Source organism: Manis pentadactyla, chromosome 11, assembly GCF_030020395.1.
Source record: "Manis pentadactyla isolate mManPen7 chromosome 11, mManPen7.hap1, whole genome shotgun sequence".
Classification (NCBI taxonomy): domain Eukaryota; kingdom Metazoa; phylum Chordata; class Mammalia; order Pholidota; family Manidae; genus Manis; species Manis pentadactyla.
Window position 1 is genome coordinate 120,094,864 of NC_080029.1, and position 18,008 is coordinate 120,112,871.

General features: G+C 39.0%; 1 protein-coding gene across 8 annotated transcripts in view; it reads left to right on the forward strand.

Annotated features, from left to right (window-relative positions):
* BBS4 (Bardet-Biedl syndrome 4) overlaps positions 1-18,008 on the forward strand; it is an 85,001-nt gene that overhangs the window by 49,229 nt on the left and 17,764 nt on the right. For 7 of the 8 annotated variants that reach the window (XM_036907789.2, XM_036907794.2, XM_036907791.2 and 4 more), the window contains exons 5-10: positions 399-510; positions 1,457-1,529; positions 11,911-11,964; positions 13,659-13,786; positions 16,115-16,169; positions 17,108-17,176. In XM_036907789.2, the coding sequence (XP_036763684.2) occupies positions 399-510; positions 1,457-1,529; positions 11,911-11,964; positions 13,659-13,786; positions 16,115-16,169; positions 17,108-17,176 (491 nt within the window). The remainder of the gene's footprint in view (positions 1-398; positions 511-1,456; positions 1,530-11,910; positions 11,965-13,658; positions 13,787-16,114; positions 16,170-17,107; positions 17,177-18,008) is intronic. The other variant, XM_036907793.2, reaches the window with a different exon arrangement.

An 18,008-nucleotide genomic window follows, 5' to 3' on the forward strand; every position in this document is an offset into this window, starting at 1 on the left:
CCCCATTTGAGTATACACTTTGAAAACTTACCAGGTGAAAGTCAGAATTATCCTGATAAATAGAGCATCTCATGGGGAAGTCCAAGAATGTTGGTTATTATGATGAGTTTATGGAATAATTTATAAGGCATCTGATTATCTATGTGGTGGATGCTGGGAGTGGAGAAGTAAGTGGGTTTGAGTTACCTTATTAGGAAAGGTTTTAGCTTGTTAACAGCTTTGCTACTTGTTTTAAACCATCTGAAATTATATCTGATTGTATTAAAGATAACAACTGTCCGAAGAATTTCTTTGATAGGATTTCCCATTTCCCTCTTTTCTAAGTTTTTTGATACCAGGCTCCATTCCATTCTTCCCAGAACATGATTTTATTTTCTGTATTTTCTTTTTCTTGGCAGCACTGATATTTCGCCTGGAAGGAAATATCCAAGAATCACTAGAACTCTTTCAGACATGCGCTGTTCTGAGCCCTCAGTGTGCTGATAACCTCAAGCAGGTGGCCAGATCTTTGTGAGTATTGGCAGCCTGGAGGCGCTTGGGCACTCACAGAAAACCATGTAAAGTGTTTTCTCAAGCAGAAGCTGCTCTGGCAGCCTGATCAGCCTGATACATAGAGGGAAAGTTGCTTAGTAGGTATAATTCACTTTAAAGAATGTGAATTACTTTTGAAATTTGAAAAAATGAGAAAACTAGTATAAAGGAACTGTAAATATGCAATGTCAAACATTGTACATTCTGGTTTGATGGATGAACACTGATGTTTATCATATAAATTATGACTTCTGACCTCATCCCTAATCTTAGTGGCAACCCATGGATTTTTCTTATCTACTGTTTTAACACTTAGCATACTTGACACACAGTAGATTGAGCAAATGCCTTGAAGGCTCCTAGATGCAAGCAACCTCTGAAGTTTTTATAAGCTGTTATGTACACTAATACCTTTGTATTTGATACTCCAGAGTGTTTAAGTGTTCCATGCTGTTTCTGTCCCCACTTTCTTAACTATGTTGTCATTCATGCCTGTATTGGTTTAAGTGGAGCCTGGTTTTCCCCTGTCTCTACAGAATCATTATTCAGTATCTAGAAAACAGACTCAGGCTTGGGAGGGAAGGGCATGTCCCTAGTAGATGCTGATGATAAATGATGGCAGCTTTTGCTTAACTGGCATATTATTTCACTTCTGTCTTCTTTGGTCTACATGCTGTGGAAAAAAAATTTAGAAGATGGTGTATAATGGGACCAATGCCCCAGAATAACTACCAGTGCAGTCCCTACCAAGAAAGCTTCTGTTGTTGGTATAGAGCAGCCTTACTGCCAAACCAGCACAACCAGTTCATTAGGGAAGAGGCTTCCAGACTTCTCTGCTGGATGGAATCTGAGTCAAATGCAGGACTAGTGGGGTTAGTCTTGTAAAAGCTTTGAGTTAATTATAGAAAATATATTTCTTTCACAGATTTCTTTTGGGAAAACATAAAGCTGCCATTGAAGTATATAATGAAGCAGCTAAACTTAACCAGAAAGACTGGGTATGTAGGGAAATTAAAGTTCTTTGTTATTAGTAATATGCTAATGCTTCCATTTATCATATGGTTTTTTTGTTATTATTGCTGAATTCTTAACATGCCAGGGATGTTTTTATTTTATCCTCAGACTTGATTGATGACTTGGGTAGATATGAGATATAAAAAAAGTCATGTATCCTCATAACTTATTAGACATTGCTGTTTCTGGCAATCACAGCAGTCTGTAGCCAGTCTGATTCTTGTTGATAAACCTGCTTTCTGCTCTAGAAGCTTTGAGTTATCCAGTTATCACTGGAGTTCTGAAATGTCAGTCATAGTTGTCTAGATGTGTTTCTTTTTATTTTCCCCTTGACTGTGGAACACTCAGTTGGCTCTTTCACTCTGAAGACCTTTGCCTTTCCTTGGCTCAGGGACATTTTCTTTGAGTAGTTCTTTGTTTATTTTTCTCTTTGTGTCAGTTATGGATTGTGATTAACTACACAAAAAATTTGACTAATGTTGGCTTTGCAAATTAAGGATTTACTTTTTTCTCATGGAACAGGAAGTCCAGGTAAGTAGTTGCCAACATTGATTTGATAGTCCAGCGATGTCAAGGCTGCAGTTTTTTCTTCATGGTTACAAGATATTAGCTGCAGCTCTAACATCACACCATCATTCTAGCAACAGAGAGAAAAGACATAACCTGTATCAGGATGGTACAACCTTCCCAGAAATCTCCAACAGGCATCAACTACCCCTTTTATAAGGAAGACTGGAAAGTGTAGTTTTTGAGTAGGACACATTGCCTCTCTACACAAGACTAAGATTCTTTTGGTAAGGAAAAGGAGGAGACTGGATTTAACCAGTAGCATATGCCACACTGTTTTTCACTCTGTCAGACATTTTCTGTGCCTATTCTCCATGTCTCTTAACTTGCCTCTCATATTTTCCACCACCTTCTTTCTGCTGTATATTCAGAGACATTTCCTTAATCTTAACTTCCTGATCATTTTGATTTTATCTGTTCACATTCTGTTATTTATCCTATCCATTCAATATTTTTTATTTCAGTAATTTTTAATTTCCAAGAAGTTTGTCTTTTCTTTTTCTCTTTATAGACTCTCTGTGTTTTGACTCCTGAAGTTCTGTTCTGCTTTCCAGAATTCTTTTTTCCTCTTCTCTTAATTTTGTTTCTTCTTTCTCATAATGTTCTGTTTTTTTTTTTTCTAAAAATAGCTGATGATTCTTAGAAAAACTTATCTGGGAATTAATGATTAGTTTGATTAATATAGACAGCTAGCATGGGTTTCGATACAGTTCTTATGGCACTATTGCTTACTTATTTTTTATTAAGGTGTCATTGATAAACAATCTTATAAAGGTTTCACATAAGCAACATTGTGGTTACTACATTCACCCATATTATCAAGTCACCCTCAACACCCCATTGCAGTCACTGTCCATCAGCATAATAAGGTGCTATAGAGTCACTACCTGTCTTCTCTGTGCTATACTGTCTTCATTGTGACCCCACATACACCATGTGCACCAATCATGACACCCCACAATCCCCTTCTCCCTTCCTCCCCACCAACCCTCCACAACCCCTTCCCTTCAGTAACGTTTTTCCCTTCTTGGAGTCTGAGTCTGCTGCTGTTTTGTATTGCTTTGTTGTTATAATCCATAAATAAGTGAAAACGTTAGGTACTTGTCTTTCTCTGCCTGGTTTATTTCACGAAGCATAATACCCTCTAGCTCCATCCATGTTCTTGCAAATGGTAGGATTTGTTTTCTTCTTATGGCTGAATAGTATTCCATTGGGTCTATGTACCACATGTTCTTTATCCATTCATCTACTGATGGACACTTAGGTTGCTTCCATATCTTGACTATTGTAAATAGTGCTGCGATAAACATAGGGGTGCATATTTTTGAATCAGGGATCTTTTTGAATAAGGGATCTTGCTTTCTTTGGGTAAATTCTTAGAGGTGGAGTTCCTGGGTCAAATGGTATCTCTATTTTTAGTTTTTTGAGGAACCTCCATATTGCTTTCCACAATGGTTGAACTAATTTACATTCCCACCAGCAGTGTAGGAGTGTTCCCCTTTCTCCACATCCTTGCCAGCATTTGTTGTTGTTTGTCTTTTTTTATTATTTTTATTATTTTTTGTTTTTCCAGTTTTATTGAAATATAGTTGATGTACAACATGTAAGTTTAAGATAATGCAATCTGTTAATTTCATTCATTTATATATTGCAAGCTGATTACTATCCTAGCATTAGCTAACACCTGCATCACTTCACATAATTACCATTTCCTTTTTTTTATTTTTATTTATTTTGTTATCATTAATCTACAATTACATGAAGAACATTATGTTTACTAGGCTCTCCCCTACCCCAGGTCCCCCCACACACACCCCATTACAGTCACTGTCCATCAGCATAGTAAGATGTTGTAGAATCACTACGTGTCTTCTCTGTGTTGTGTTGCTTGTCTTTTGCATGTTGGCCATCCTAACTGGTGTGAGGTGATACCTTATTGTGGTTTGAATTCCCGTTTCCCTGATGATTAGTAATGTGGAGCATCTTTTAATGTGCCTGTTGGCCATCTGAATTTCTTCTTTGGAGAAATGTCTGTTCAGATCCTCTGCCCATTTTTTAGTCAGATTAATTGCTTTTTGAGTATTGAGGCATGTGAATTCTTTATATATTTTGGATGTTAACCCCTTGCCAGATATGTGGTTTATGAATATGCTGTTCCATACTGTAGGATGTCTTTTTGTTTTACTGATGGTGTCCTTTGCTGTACAGAAGCTTCTTGGTTTGATGTAGTTCCATTTGTTCATTTTTGCTTTTGTTTTCCTTGCCTGAAGAGATGTGTTCAGGAAAAAAATTGCTCATGTTTATATTCAAGAGATTTTTGCCTATGTTTTCTTATAAGAGTTTTATGGTTTCATGACTTACATTCAGGTCTTTGATCCATTTCGAGTTTACTTTTGTGTATGGGGTTAGACAGTGATCCAGTTTCATTCTCTTGCATGTAGCTGTCTAGTTCTGCCAACTCCAGTTGTTAAAGAGGCTGCCATTTCCCCCATTGTATATCCATGGCGCCTTTATTGTATATTAGTTGACACTGTATGCTTGGGTTTATATCTGAGCTCTCTATTCTGTTCCATTGATCTCTGGGTCTGTTCTTATGCCAGTATCAAATTGTCTTGATTACTGTGGCTTTGTAGTAGAGCTTGAAGTTGGGGGGCATATCCCCCCAGATTTATTCTTTCTTCTCAGGATTGCTTTGACTATTCAGAATCTTTTGCGGATCCATATGAATTGTAGAACTATTTGTTCTAGTTCATTGAAGAATGCTCTTGGCATTTTGATAGGGATTGTATTGAATCTGTAGATTGCTTTAGGCAGGATGGCCATATTGACAATATTAATTCTTATCCATGAGCACGGGATGTATTTCCCTTTATTGTTGTCTTCTTTAATTTGTCTCATGAGTGTCTTGTAGTTTTCAGGGTATAGGTCTTTCACCTCCTTGTTTAGGCTTATTCCTAGGTATTTTATTCTTCTTGATGTAGTTGTAACTGGAATTGTTTTGCTGATTTCTCTTTCTGCTAGTTTAGTGTAAAGGAATGCAACAGATTTCTGTGTATTAATTTTGTATCCTGCAACTTTCCTGAATTCAGTTATTAGTTTTAGTAGTTTTGGCGTGGATTCTTTACAGTTTGTTATGTACAATATCATGTCACCTGCAAACAGTGACAGTTTAACTTCTTCCTTATCAATTTGGATGTCTGATTGCAGTGGTGAGGACCTCCAGAACTAAGTTGAATAAAAGTGGGGAGAGTGGGCATCCTTGTCTTGTTCCTGATCTTAGAAGAAAAGCTTTCAGCTTTTTGTTGTTAACTATGATGTTGGCTCTGGGTTTGTCATATATGGCCTTTATTATGTTGAGGTACTTGCCCTCTGTACCTATTTTGTTGAGGGTTTTTATCATGAATGGATGTTGAATTTTATGAATACTTTTACAACATCTATGGAGATGATTGTGTGATTTTGTCCTGTTTGTTGATGTGGTGGATGATGTTGACGGATTTTCGAATGTTGTACCATCCTCTTATCCCTGGAATAAGTCCTACTTAATCTTGATGGATGATCTTTTTGATGTATTTTTGAATTCAGTTTGCTAATATTTTGCATCTACAGGGAATTGGTCTGTAATCTTCTCTTTTTATGGTGTCTTTGCCTGGTTTTGGTATTAGAGTGATACTGGCCTCATAGAATGAGTTTGGAAGTATTCCCTCCTCTTCTACTTTTTGGAAAACTTTAAGGCAGATGGTTATTAGGTCTTCTCTAAGTGTCTGAAAAAATTCCAGTGGTGAATCCATCTGGTCCGGAGATTTCATACTTAGGTAGTTTTTTGATTACCAATTCAATTTCATTGCTGGTATATCGTCTATTCAGATTTTCTGTTTCTTCCTGGGTCGTTCTTGGAAAGTTGTATTTTTTTAGAAAGTTGTCCATTTTAGATTTTCCAATTTCTTAGCATGTAATTTTTCATAGTATTCTCTAATAATTCTTTGTATTTTTGTTATGTCTGCAGTGATTTTTTTCCTTTCTCATATCTGATTCTGTTTATATGAGTAGACTCATTTTTTCCTGATACATCTGTCTAGGGATTTTTCTAGAACCAGCTCCTGGTTTCATTGATTCTTTCAATTGTTTTATTCTTCTCGATTTATTTCTGCTCCATTCTTAATTATGTCCCTCCTTCTACTGACTTTGGGCCTCATTTGTTCTTGTTTTCTTAGTTTCATTAATTGTGAGTTTAGACTGTTCATTTGGGATTGATTGTCTTCTTTCTTGAGGCAACCCTGTATTGCAATGTACTTCCCTCATAGACCGGCCTTTGCTGCATCCCAGAGATTTTGGGGTGTTGAGTTGTTTTCATTTGTCTCTGTATATTGCTTGATCCCTGTTTTTGTTTGGTCACTGATCCACTGATTATGTTGTGAAGGCTGCATGTGTTTGTGGGCATTTTTGTTTTCTTTGCATAATTTATTTCTAGTTTCACGTCTGTGTGGTCTGAGAGGCTGGTTGGTACAATTTCAGTCCTTTTGAATTTGCTGAGGTTCTTTTTGTTGCCTAGAATGTGATCTATTCTGGAAAATGTTCCATGTGCACTTGAGAAGAATATGTATCCTGGTGCTTTTGGGTGAAGTGTTCAGTAGATGTCTGTTAGGTCCAATGTGTTGTTCAGTGCCTCTGTGTCCATACTGATTTCTGTCTGGTTGATGTGTCTTTTGGAGTGAGTGGTGTGTTGAAGTCTCCTAAAATGAATACATTGGATTCTATTTCACCCCTTTAATTCTGTTAGTATTTGTTTCATGTATGTAGGTGCTTCTTTGTTGGGTGCATATATATTTATAATGGTTATATCCTCTTGTTGGAGTGACCCCTTTGTCATTATGTAATGTTCTTCTTTATCTCTTGTTACTTTCTATGTTTTGAAGTCTTGTCTGATACAAGTACTGCAATTCCTGCTTTTTTCCCCCTATTATTTGCATGAAATATCTTTTTCCATCCCTTCACTATTAGTCTGTGTATGTTTTTGGGTTTGAGGTGAGTCTTTTGTAAGCAGCATATAGATGGGTCTTGCTTTTTCATCCATTCTATTACTCTGTCTTTTGATTGGTGCATTCAGTCCATTTACATTTAGGGTGATTATCAGTAGATATGTACTTATTGCCATTGCAGGCTTTGGATTCGTGGTTACCAAAGGTTCAAGGGTAGCTTCTTTACTATCTAACTGTCTAACTTTAACTCACTTACTACGATATTATAAACACAGTCTGATTATTTATTTCTCTCTCTCCTTTTTCTTCCTCCTCCACTCTTTATATGTTAGATGTTTTATTCTGTTCTCTTTTGTGTTTCTCTTCACTGCTTTTGTGGATAGCTGATTTATTTTTTTTCCTTTAGTATTTGGTTGGTCTGCTTTCTTTGCTGTGATTTTATTTTCTCTGGTGACATCTGTTTAGCCTTAGGAGTACTTACATCTAGAGCAGTCTCATTAAAATACTCTGTAGAGGTGGTTTGTGGGAGGCAAATTCCCTTAGCTTTTGCTTATCTGGATATTGTTTAATCCCTCCGTCAAATTTAAATGATAATCTTGGTGGATTGAGTATTCTTGGTTGGAGGCCCTTCTCTTTCAATGCATTAAATATATCGTGTCATTCTTTCTGGCCTGTAAGGTTTCTGTTGAAAAGTCTGATGATAGCCTGATGGGTTTTCCTTTGTAGGTGATCTTTTTTCTCTCTCTGGCTGCCTTTAATACCCTATCCTTGTCGTTGACCATTGCCATTTTAATTATTATATGTCTTGGTGTTGTCCTTCCTGGGTCCCTTGTGTTGGGAGATCTCTGTACCTCCATGGCTTGAGAGACTATCTCCTTCCCCAGATTGGGGAAGTTTTCAGCAGTTACTTCCTGAAAGACACTTTCTATCTCTTTTTCTCTCTCTTCTTCTTCTGGTACCCCTATAATGCGAATATTTTTCTGTTTGAATTGGTCACACATTTCTCTCAGTATTCTTTCATTCTTAGGGAGGGGCCTCTACATTACACCTTTGTGGCTGCCATAGGCGCTGTGGCCCTCCAGCTGGCCTAGCTCGATCATGGGGACAGCAGGTTTGCAGACCTGTGCCAGCCAGGAGGAAGGATCATCAGGCTGTGCATTGCAGTGGGGGGCCTCAGTGCTTCGTCACCAGCCAGGGTGGTGTATTGCTTGAAGCTCCCAAAATTTCCCAACCTGCTGGGCTGAGTGTGCCAGGATGACTTTTTTTCACCTGTCCTTTCTCCTAAGCAGCAATCTCTGTGTGATCCTTGCCCGTTAGTGCCCCTCTCGCTGTTGAGAAGTCTTCCAAAGTGCCTGCCTTTCTTTTCTCCTGGAGTAGCTGGTTGTGTGTATCTGTTCTCCACAAGCAGCTGGAATCTCAATCTGTCCAAGTACTCTGCCTGTCTTTGCTTTCCAACCCCACTAATCTCCTGAGCACCATGTAATGTGGGTATGTGCTCCTGGGGAAGATCTCCAGGGCTTCTGGGTGTTCAGAAGTCCTGAGCTTCTATTCCCTTCCTGCTCCATTTTTCTTCCTCCTGCCTTTGAGCTGGTGGGAGAGGGCTTGAGTCCCACTGGATCACAGCTTTCCTACTTTACCCTTTTCCATTAGGTCTTCTCTTTTCCCCAGATGTAGGCAGTCTGTCACAGTGTTCTTGCTGGTTGCTCTTTCAGGATTAGTTGTATTTGCTGTATTTTCTTATTATATCTGGTTTTGGGAGGAGGTTTCTGCCTCACTTCTCATGTTGCCATCTTTTCTTCCCCAGATCAGCAGTACTATTTTTATGTGTATGAATTTGTTAGTCACTTTTCTTCTGTAGCTCTGAATATTGAGATGTTTAAATCTTTATGCCACTCAGTATTTTATAGCTAAAAGTCAAAGTGAAGCTACTTTAGAAAAGGAAAATTCATTTACTCTTTCATTCATGTAGTCATTCTTTCAAGAAATGAATGTGTACTATGTACCAGGCACTGGTATATGCCCTGGGGATGCAAAGATAGATTGTGGATTATGGGACAATCAGCTAGAATGGGAAATATAGGATGAAAGAGTAGCAAGTTTTTGGAGATGGCGATAACAAATCAGAGTTACATACTCTGTCTTTCAATAGGTTATGGACTTGATAAGTTTTAGCTTTTAGTAGGATATCTAAATTGAGATGTGTCCCATGTGGTTGGATATAAAATTCAGAGACTAGAGTATTCTGGGCTATAGATAGACACTTTGGAGTCAACAACATAAAGGTGATAATTAAAACCATGAAATTCGATGAGATCACTCTGCAATGAGCGAAAGATGGAACATTGGAAAAAAAGTTTTAATGGAGTTAGCTGAAGAGAAAAAATGGGAGGTAAGGAAGTGATACTGGAGAGATCAGGATCACAGAAAGAATGGAGAATATCTGTTAGTCCGTGTAGTTGGTTGAAAGAACTTACTTGGTATTACTGACTCACCTGAGATAACTCTTCCATTGGTGCGAGGAAAGGTGCTCTTTCCCCCAGTAGGCATTCTACATCCTACATGCTTCATAAGTGCCCATGAGCTGCAGAAAACCTTGTAATCCTATTTTCTTGGACTCATCAGGGCATTCCAGAGTCTGGCTGCAACGGAGTAATAATTCCTCCTTCCATTATCTCATTTGACTTTTAAAACAGCTGTGTTGAATAAGGAAAATTTCCCCCATTGATAGGTGAGAGAGCTGAGGCTTTGAGAGATGGAATGACTTGTTGATGAATGCATAGCCAGATAGTGGCAGAAACAGAGCTAGAACTCAGGCCTAGAATCTATGATTCCTCACTTTAGGCCTATGTCTTTCCATTGTCCCAGCCACCTTTGCAGGGTGTCTGCTGGATTCCTCCCCATGGAAGGAGGATTTAACTCTAATTTGTTCCATTTTCCTTTGCCGTCAGTTTGCTGATGGCATATTACTGCTGCTTTCTCAAATAACATCTATGACAAATGATTTTTAAAAGTAAGTGGTTAGTTGACTTTCATTATACTTAAAGGGCAAGTAGGGCTACATTTCTTCCCTCTTTAGCTCCATTGTACATTCTTATGGGTTAAGAAGTGGAAGGTCCACAGGTGTGGGAGACCGTCCTGAGTTCAAGTCTTAGTGCTTTGCAATGTGTGGACATTATTTGAATCATGACTTAAGAAAAAAATTTTTTTAATCTGAGGCATTTATGTGACTATCAGAAATTTGAACATTATTCAATATCTGATATTAAACAGTTATTAATATTTTTATTTTTTAGGTATGATAATAGTATTGTAGGTAGTTTAAAAAAAGACCTTATCTTTTAAAAATACATACTGAAATTATTTGTGAATGAAATGAAATTTGCTTACAAAAGCAGTGGGATAGATAGATGGGGGTATCAATTATATGGTTTTGGGGGCAGAATGATAAGTACATGGTGATTTTGTCTATGTTTATATATGGTTGAGATTCTCCTTAATATTTAGGCCTATAGAAAGAAAAAAAATCCCAGTGCTAACCCTTTGTCTTAACTTAGGCAAACTACTTAACATCCCTTAGCTTCAGTTTTCCCATCCCTAAAATCAGAATTGTTACAATTTACAAATTTGCTAGGAAAGTTAATATGTATGAAAAACATCTGGCATAGAGCCTGTAGTGAAGTAGGTAACCAATCAATAGTCACTATTTTGTTGTTTTTTAGGAAACTTGGAATGTTAAATCATTTATTGTCTCTGGTCTGAGTCCCATGTTTCTTCAGACAGTAACATTTCCGAGTCTGAATGTGCTTCCACACCTCTTTACTACTAAGAAGGTCCTTACTGTTTCCCAAGAGCAGTTCCCTCACCCTTGCTTTCTCCTTTCTCTAAAGCTCCTTAAATAAAGGGAGATTTAATTTAAAGGGAATTTGAGAGATTCTACAGAACTCAAGGTCAGGAAGAACAAGTTGGCTTTGCAGTAAACTAGACCTGCAAAGCTGTCAGTAACCAAGGTAGCTACCCTGCATTTCTGCTTCACTTTTTATTTCTTCATATCAATGATTGCCAAACTTTTTGTAGAGGGCCAGTTAGTAAATATTTTAAGCTTTGTGGCTTCTATATAGTCTGTGTTGCAGCTACTTAATTTCTGAAGTTCCAGTGTGAAAGAGCCATAGAGAATAAGTAACAAATGGTTGTGTCTGTGTTCTGATAAAACTTTATTTACAAAAACAGGCAGAGGATGGATTTGGTCCCTGGACTTCAGTTTGCTGACCTCTGCTGTAGGCTTCTACAAACTTTGTCCAATTACATATATTCCATCGTGGTGGAATGGCACCCTTCAGATGGCACTGTCAGTCCCCAAATTCATATCGTCTAGTGAATTCCTGGATTCCTAGGAGAAGGAATCTGATTGACATATACACCCCTCGCCCACCACACACACACCTATCTCCTTAGTGGTAGAGTAGAGGCTGTGGGTAGCCTCTTCTAAGAAGAGGGCACAAAGGTGTGGGCAGTAGGTAGCAGTTAGTTAGAGAAAAAGGTAGGAAGATGGGCTGGGTGTGTACCCCCCAAAGATCCAGGAAGGTCTACTGTTTATTCTGTTTTTATCTCTTATAATCTGTAGGGTTTTTTTTTAATATTAAAGAACCCATTTTGTAGAATTAAGTATTATTTGAGCATGAAATCTAGTCAAAAAGTAATTGTAGCACACATTTTACACTTTAAACTGCTGAACAACAACAACTTGTAGATGCCTATTGTTTTACTGTAACGTTTACTTTGGAATTTACACCTAAGCTGTTTTCCTTTCTTTTGTGCATAGGAGATCTGCCATAACCTAGGAGTTTGCTACATTTATCTGAAACAATTCAACAAGGTAATTTGTAGAAATGGTAGTGGCAGTTGAGAGGCTGGCCAGGGATTTCTGAGGGTGCGCTTGTGAGAGAGGTGCCTCTGCTCATTTTGTACTGTAGTGCTTGCAGAGATTCTTGGAAGTAAATATTCAAAGTTTCACATGCATTTATTCCATTTTTATTCTCATTTGTTGATATCCATCTCATCTTTTTTCTGCTGTTAATAAAAAATGAAAAATTATAGAAATATTATGAGACTGATTATCTAATTGCTATTCTTTCTTATTTTTCTCCACTTCCAGTTTAATTTTCCAATATAGAAATAAATGTTCAGTAAAATTTAGACATCTTAAAAGTGTGATCATGACCATGTGAATTATATTATGCTCTGATGGCACTGATTTTAGTTTTTAAGGATATTGGAAATGAATTTTAAGTGGATCTGATTTCTGAGAGTCTCAGTTTTTAAGGTTATTTTCCATGTGAGAATTTATATTTCATTTTGATTAAGCTGTAGGCCCTTAAGTCTCATATATCAGATAAAACATTTGAGCCTATCTTTGGTAGTTGAATAAAGGAAACATGTATATATCTTGGATGAAGGGTGAGCTAAATTGTGGAGAGCTCTGAAAGGTAATATATATTATAATGGGGGGTTAGGTTGAGTTTCCTTCATAAAGCTCCCACCTAGTAATTGTGAAGTTTTATTCTTCTTAATGCCAACAGGACTAGGAATCTGAGTTGGTTAATACCCATTTGACAATGTTTAATTTGTGTCAGTTTGCAAACTGATGCCACTAATCTCTCTCAGGGGTGTGAATAAATAGTACATCAGCAGTTGAGGTGTAAGAGTAACTCATTCTCCTATGAGATCTATAATACATAACTAATATATATAAATAAAAAATATCTATTTAGTGGGTCCCTTAGGTTTTCTGGGCAGATCAGCAGTGTTATATACTTGGTTAGGAGAGTTTTCTCTTCAGAAGATATTCCAAGCAAATACATTTCTAGTCACAAGATTATTCTAAGCTAGAGGAGAGGTGGCTTTGGTCTTCAGTCAGATCTATACTGAGGAGAAGGAAAATTATGTTTAGATTTTCTGTAAAGCTAACAACAAATATAATACTTGTCATTTATGTAAATATTTGTTGAATCGATAACTAAGTGAATCCCTTTTGATCATTTACTAGGATACAAGCTCTTCTAGCGCAAGGAGTTTGTTAGCTCTGGTATACCGAGCACCTAGAACCATAGGCACTCAATGAATACATGTTGAGTAAATAAATGAGAACAATCCATTCATTCGTTTATCAAAATATTGGTGAGAAAAATGAGACCCACCTTGGGGAGGGTTGTACAAGTACAATTGGTCAGCAGTGCAGTGGGCATAGAGTTTGGGGCAGTACTGTATACTGTACAATGATGTCCCCTTTGACTTATGGAGTATGAAGATCAGGAAGCAGAAAACACTAAAAAGAACTAATCATCTTATGCAAACTTCCCCAAGTAGCTCTAGAGGCAGACATCCCATGTGGCCAGTTGTCGTGTCAGCAAGCACAGTTTTGGCATGTTCTGTTTTTTTTGGGTAGTGGGGCTATTTCCCAAAATGGTAAGGTTCCTGCATTGGTATAGCAGGAGCTCTCTTTTGCCATACAGAGCCCGTTGCCCTTTCACGGTAGTGATTTGGTTCTCTTTACTTCATCAATCTTGTTAGGCACAAGACCAGTTGCACAATGCCTTACATCTTAATCAGCATGATCTGACTTACATAATGCTGGGGAAGATCCACTTGCTGGAGGGAGATTTGGACAAGGCCATCAAAATCTACAAGAAAGCAGTAGAGTAAGTCTATCTGTTTTCTTTAAAGCAGTGAGAAACAAACAAAAAAAGGAAGCTGAAATATGGGCTCCCAAGCCTAAGATGGAATATGTGTGACTGATTACTAGTTGTAGGAGTAAGAGGAAAGGTTAAGCCAAAGTTAAGAGCTCCCAAATGGCTTAAATAAGGAAGACTTGTATTTATTTCTCACCTGTCAATCTAGCTGGTCTAGCCTACCTAGCTGGGCAGCTTTGCTCCACAGGGTTGGTTAAGGATCCAGGTTCCTTATTAACCCACCATTCCTTAGGTTGCTTCACCTCCATAGTTGAAGTTGACTTACTGACCATCCATTTTCCAGTCTATGGTGACGGAGGTGGTACAGGAAACTAAGTACCGAGTAAGGAGCTTCAAGTGTGTTTTACATGGCCTAGAACTTGCATACATTGTTCGTGCTCACATTCCATGATTCAACATTAGTGAGGTGGTCACACCTAGCTGTAAGGGAAGTGGGCACACGTGCCCCCCAAGAAAGAGAACTGATTTGAGAGTCAGCTGGCAGCCTGCCATTGTGGTTTTAAATATAGCAGATCTTGTGTTGCCAGAGACGTTAGGGACAGAAATTGCCTCAGTCAGCAATAAACATCTGGCCTTATTAACATGAGACAAATATCTTGTTTTTTAAAAGATCATCAGAGTAGGCCAAACTCCTGTTGGTGATGGAACTAACTGGCTTCCCCAGGGCGGAGTTCCATGTCCTCTCTCTAGGGACACACGCTGCCTTGGCTTTCTGTATAGGGTCGCTCTCGTCTCGTTTAAGTGGGATAGCTGTGGCAGAAGGCTTTAGTATTTGTTCGGTCACCTAACAGGATGCCCGATACGTGTTTCAAGGCTGTATTATTCCTGATAGTTAGACTCTGAACTAAACTTAGATTTCTGTTAATTTGTTATTTACCTTGTCTTCTAGCATGGTAGTAACTTTTCTGGTTATATCAGTCATAATGCTGCTTTCTGAATTTTCTTCATCCACAGTTTGTGTCTAATGAAAGACATAAAAATCCCTTGGTTTTGTTAAGCTGCAAGAGACTTTTGTCATCAAGAGGCCAAGTTCATATGTACAAATAGGAAGGAGCCCATGTAGCACATGTTAAGCTTCTGTAGAAGCCTTGATCCCTGACCCCTGCCTTCTAGAAGTTGGCTCTTTGAGATTAGCTCATGTAAGTCTGAAGGGTGACATTCATCCAGTGGCTGGTCAAGGACTTAAATCACTAAAATTCCCAAAGGAGAAAAGGGAACGTCTTAACATTTAGAGCCTCACTGAGAATGGAGAGAATATTGTTTATGACCCACAGCTTTGGAGGTAATAGTCATGTTTTGGTGGGGGATAGATGCTGTCAGAATCATGGAAGTTACTTAATTGGTTTGGGGGCACGGAGTGATCAAAGTGGATATTTATTGTGGCAGAAAGTGGTGGGCAAATACTCAGTTGAACTAGTAAGTAAGCTTTGTTTGGCCAGGTAGCCTCCCCTGGCTGGGGGTTTGGTCCCTCTGGTCCTGGTCTCCTTATAGGTAACCAGCACTCTACCTCATTCCTCAGAAGCTGGAGACATTGTTCCTCGCAGACTGGCGCTTTCACTGCTGAAGCCGCCTGGTGATGCTGCAGTCAGAATGTCTCAGCTCACTGTTGCTCCAGCTTTGCGACACAGACAAGTAACAGTGAGGGATTGGGAAAGCAGATAATCTTTTACTTAACCAGTGTTTGCTCCCCAGAGCCAATGGCTAATCCTTTCCTAGAGCTGATACGTGTCTTCCTTTTTTTGTTTAATTTGGCTGCTTACTATGGCTTTTTGGTTAATGTAGAGAGAAAAGCGTGAGGGCCCTTGGGATCCTAAATTGTGTGGAAAATGCTGCTGGCTGGCATAATGGTGAATACAGTGAGAACAGGAAGAAAAAAAAGTCCCACAATAGAGAACTTACTAAAACTATGTGTGTTCTAGACTGAGATGGTTTATGAAGGGTTCTTTAATTCTATCAGTGTAATCAAGACAGTCACAAATTGTTGTGTTGGTTCTTTTTTAGGACTATGCACTAAGAAAAGGTCCTGAGTAAGGGGTCTGGATTCTAAGCATCATTTCTTTCTTGCTGAGCAGTATTCCCTGTAGCCAGGGTTGAGATGACCTAACTTTTGAAGGAAATTCCTAAATCACCTTTGGGAATTTCCATGGGAAGTGGGAGGCACAGTGGCTGGTGTCTCAGGTGTTATGCTAGAGCACGTTACTACATGCGTGTATCCCAGTGTCTTTCACACACATCTTGTTTCCCTCTGAGTATCTCTATGTTGATATCTGTGTGCAGGTTCTCACCAGAAAATACAGAACTTCTTACAACTTTAGGATTACTCTACTTACAGGTAATGAGAAGTCTTTACTCGTTCATGCATTGGTGTCAGAAATGCTTTTGGATTTGTGTGGATTATGGTTTTCTTGCATTTTGATTTTACTTTATCACATATTACTAAAGGTCATGAAGCACATGAACCTTACTCTCTACATTTGATATTCCTTGTCTACCAAAGGAAGTAACTTAATTTTCTGCATTCAAATAAGAAGCAAATAAATCTGTTTGAGCCTAGTGCAATTATAATTCTTACCCATATCCAAGGAAAGAGAATATATGAGAAATTACTGTGTGGTCAGGGGAGATACTGTGGTACAAGTTAGCACTACTAGGGCTTCCCCGCAAAGCCATTTTCTGTTGCTCCTTCTCAGTCAGGTCCTACAGGAAAGAGAAGACAAAGCATTATCTAGAACAAGGCTAGCCCCCTCCACATGCCTGAGTGTGAATGGCATTCTTTTAGCCCCGTCACTTCTCTGTGTTAGCTTGAGGACCTGGGGCCCAGAGATCTGTGAGGCCTCTCCCTGCCATGCCCCCCACCAACTCTCCAGGCAGCCAGCTCAGCGGGTCCTGCCTCCAGCTCCACCTCTACCGTGGTCTGTTTCCTTTTCCTTTAAAAGGAATCAGGAAATTGGCCTCAGGGGAGATGAGACTGACCAGCCCATTTCCTGCCAAGGAACATGAGCTGTGGAATCAGCACTAGTGTGACAGAGATGGTTCCTGGTAAATAGATTACTTCGACCTTATCAGGAGACAAATCAACAAAATACAGGGGTGGTGGAGACAGCAGGAACACACACAAATGTGTGGATTTATTTGATTATCTGTGGCTTTTTTTTGTCAAGAGAATTCATCAACGTTAGGGTGTTTCTGTTCAGGGTGTGGCTGGCCAGACTCCTTAACTGCTTCCCTCCCCCTGTCCCCCATAATTCTCTGGTTTGCTTTTTCTCCAAGCTCGGCATTTACCAGAAGGCATTTGAACATCTTGGAAATGCACTAACTTATGACCCCACCAACTATAAGGTATGCTGGGCTCTCCTGCCCCAGAGCCTTTATATCCATGGTCACACTGTTCTTAGAGATGCTCTGACTCTAAAAGCGTTTTGAATACCTGAGAAATTATCTTTTTCTTAGAAAATTATAAATGAAAGAGGCTTTTCTTACTTGAAAATATTGTAGAGTGTTGGTACTCTGCTTCTTATTTTCTAAAAGCTGTGACTTATGCAGAAAGTGAAATTATAGTGCTTGTAAAGTTTTATGTGTTATTTAGGACATTAGCAAAGTCTCCACAACTATGAAAAACAACTTTAGTGCAATGACTTCTAGATTCTTAATGAATTTGTGGTTATAATTCTTGTGCAGCTACGATTTTGGGGATGAGAAGATCATCAAGTGGATAAATATCGTCTGGGGGGGTACAGCAAAACAGACTGTTGAAAGATGCAGACTAAGTTCTATCTCGGGAGTCGTCCCAGCCTGACTCATCAGCTCCCCACCTCGACGTTCCTTGGAGAAGTGACAGGGCGGGACTGGTGAAGCCTAAAGCTGACTTACCCTCAGTCCTGCGGCAGAAGGAGCTGTGTCTTACCTGGCCAGAGACAGGAGTACTTGAGTTGTCTAGAGCACTTTGTAGGGGCTGCAGGGAACAGGTTAAAGGCACTTTTTACCTAAAGGGCCCTGATGTTCTGAAATACTGATTTCCTGGGCCAGAAGTAGGAAACAGATGAGCTGGGTACAGTCAGTCAGTGACATTTCTGTCTTTTTCTGTACTGTGCCAAAGGGAGCTGCAGTGTGGGGTGTGGGGACATTGCTCATGAGCATTTGGCTCAATTGGTTAAATATATACATCCTGGAG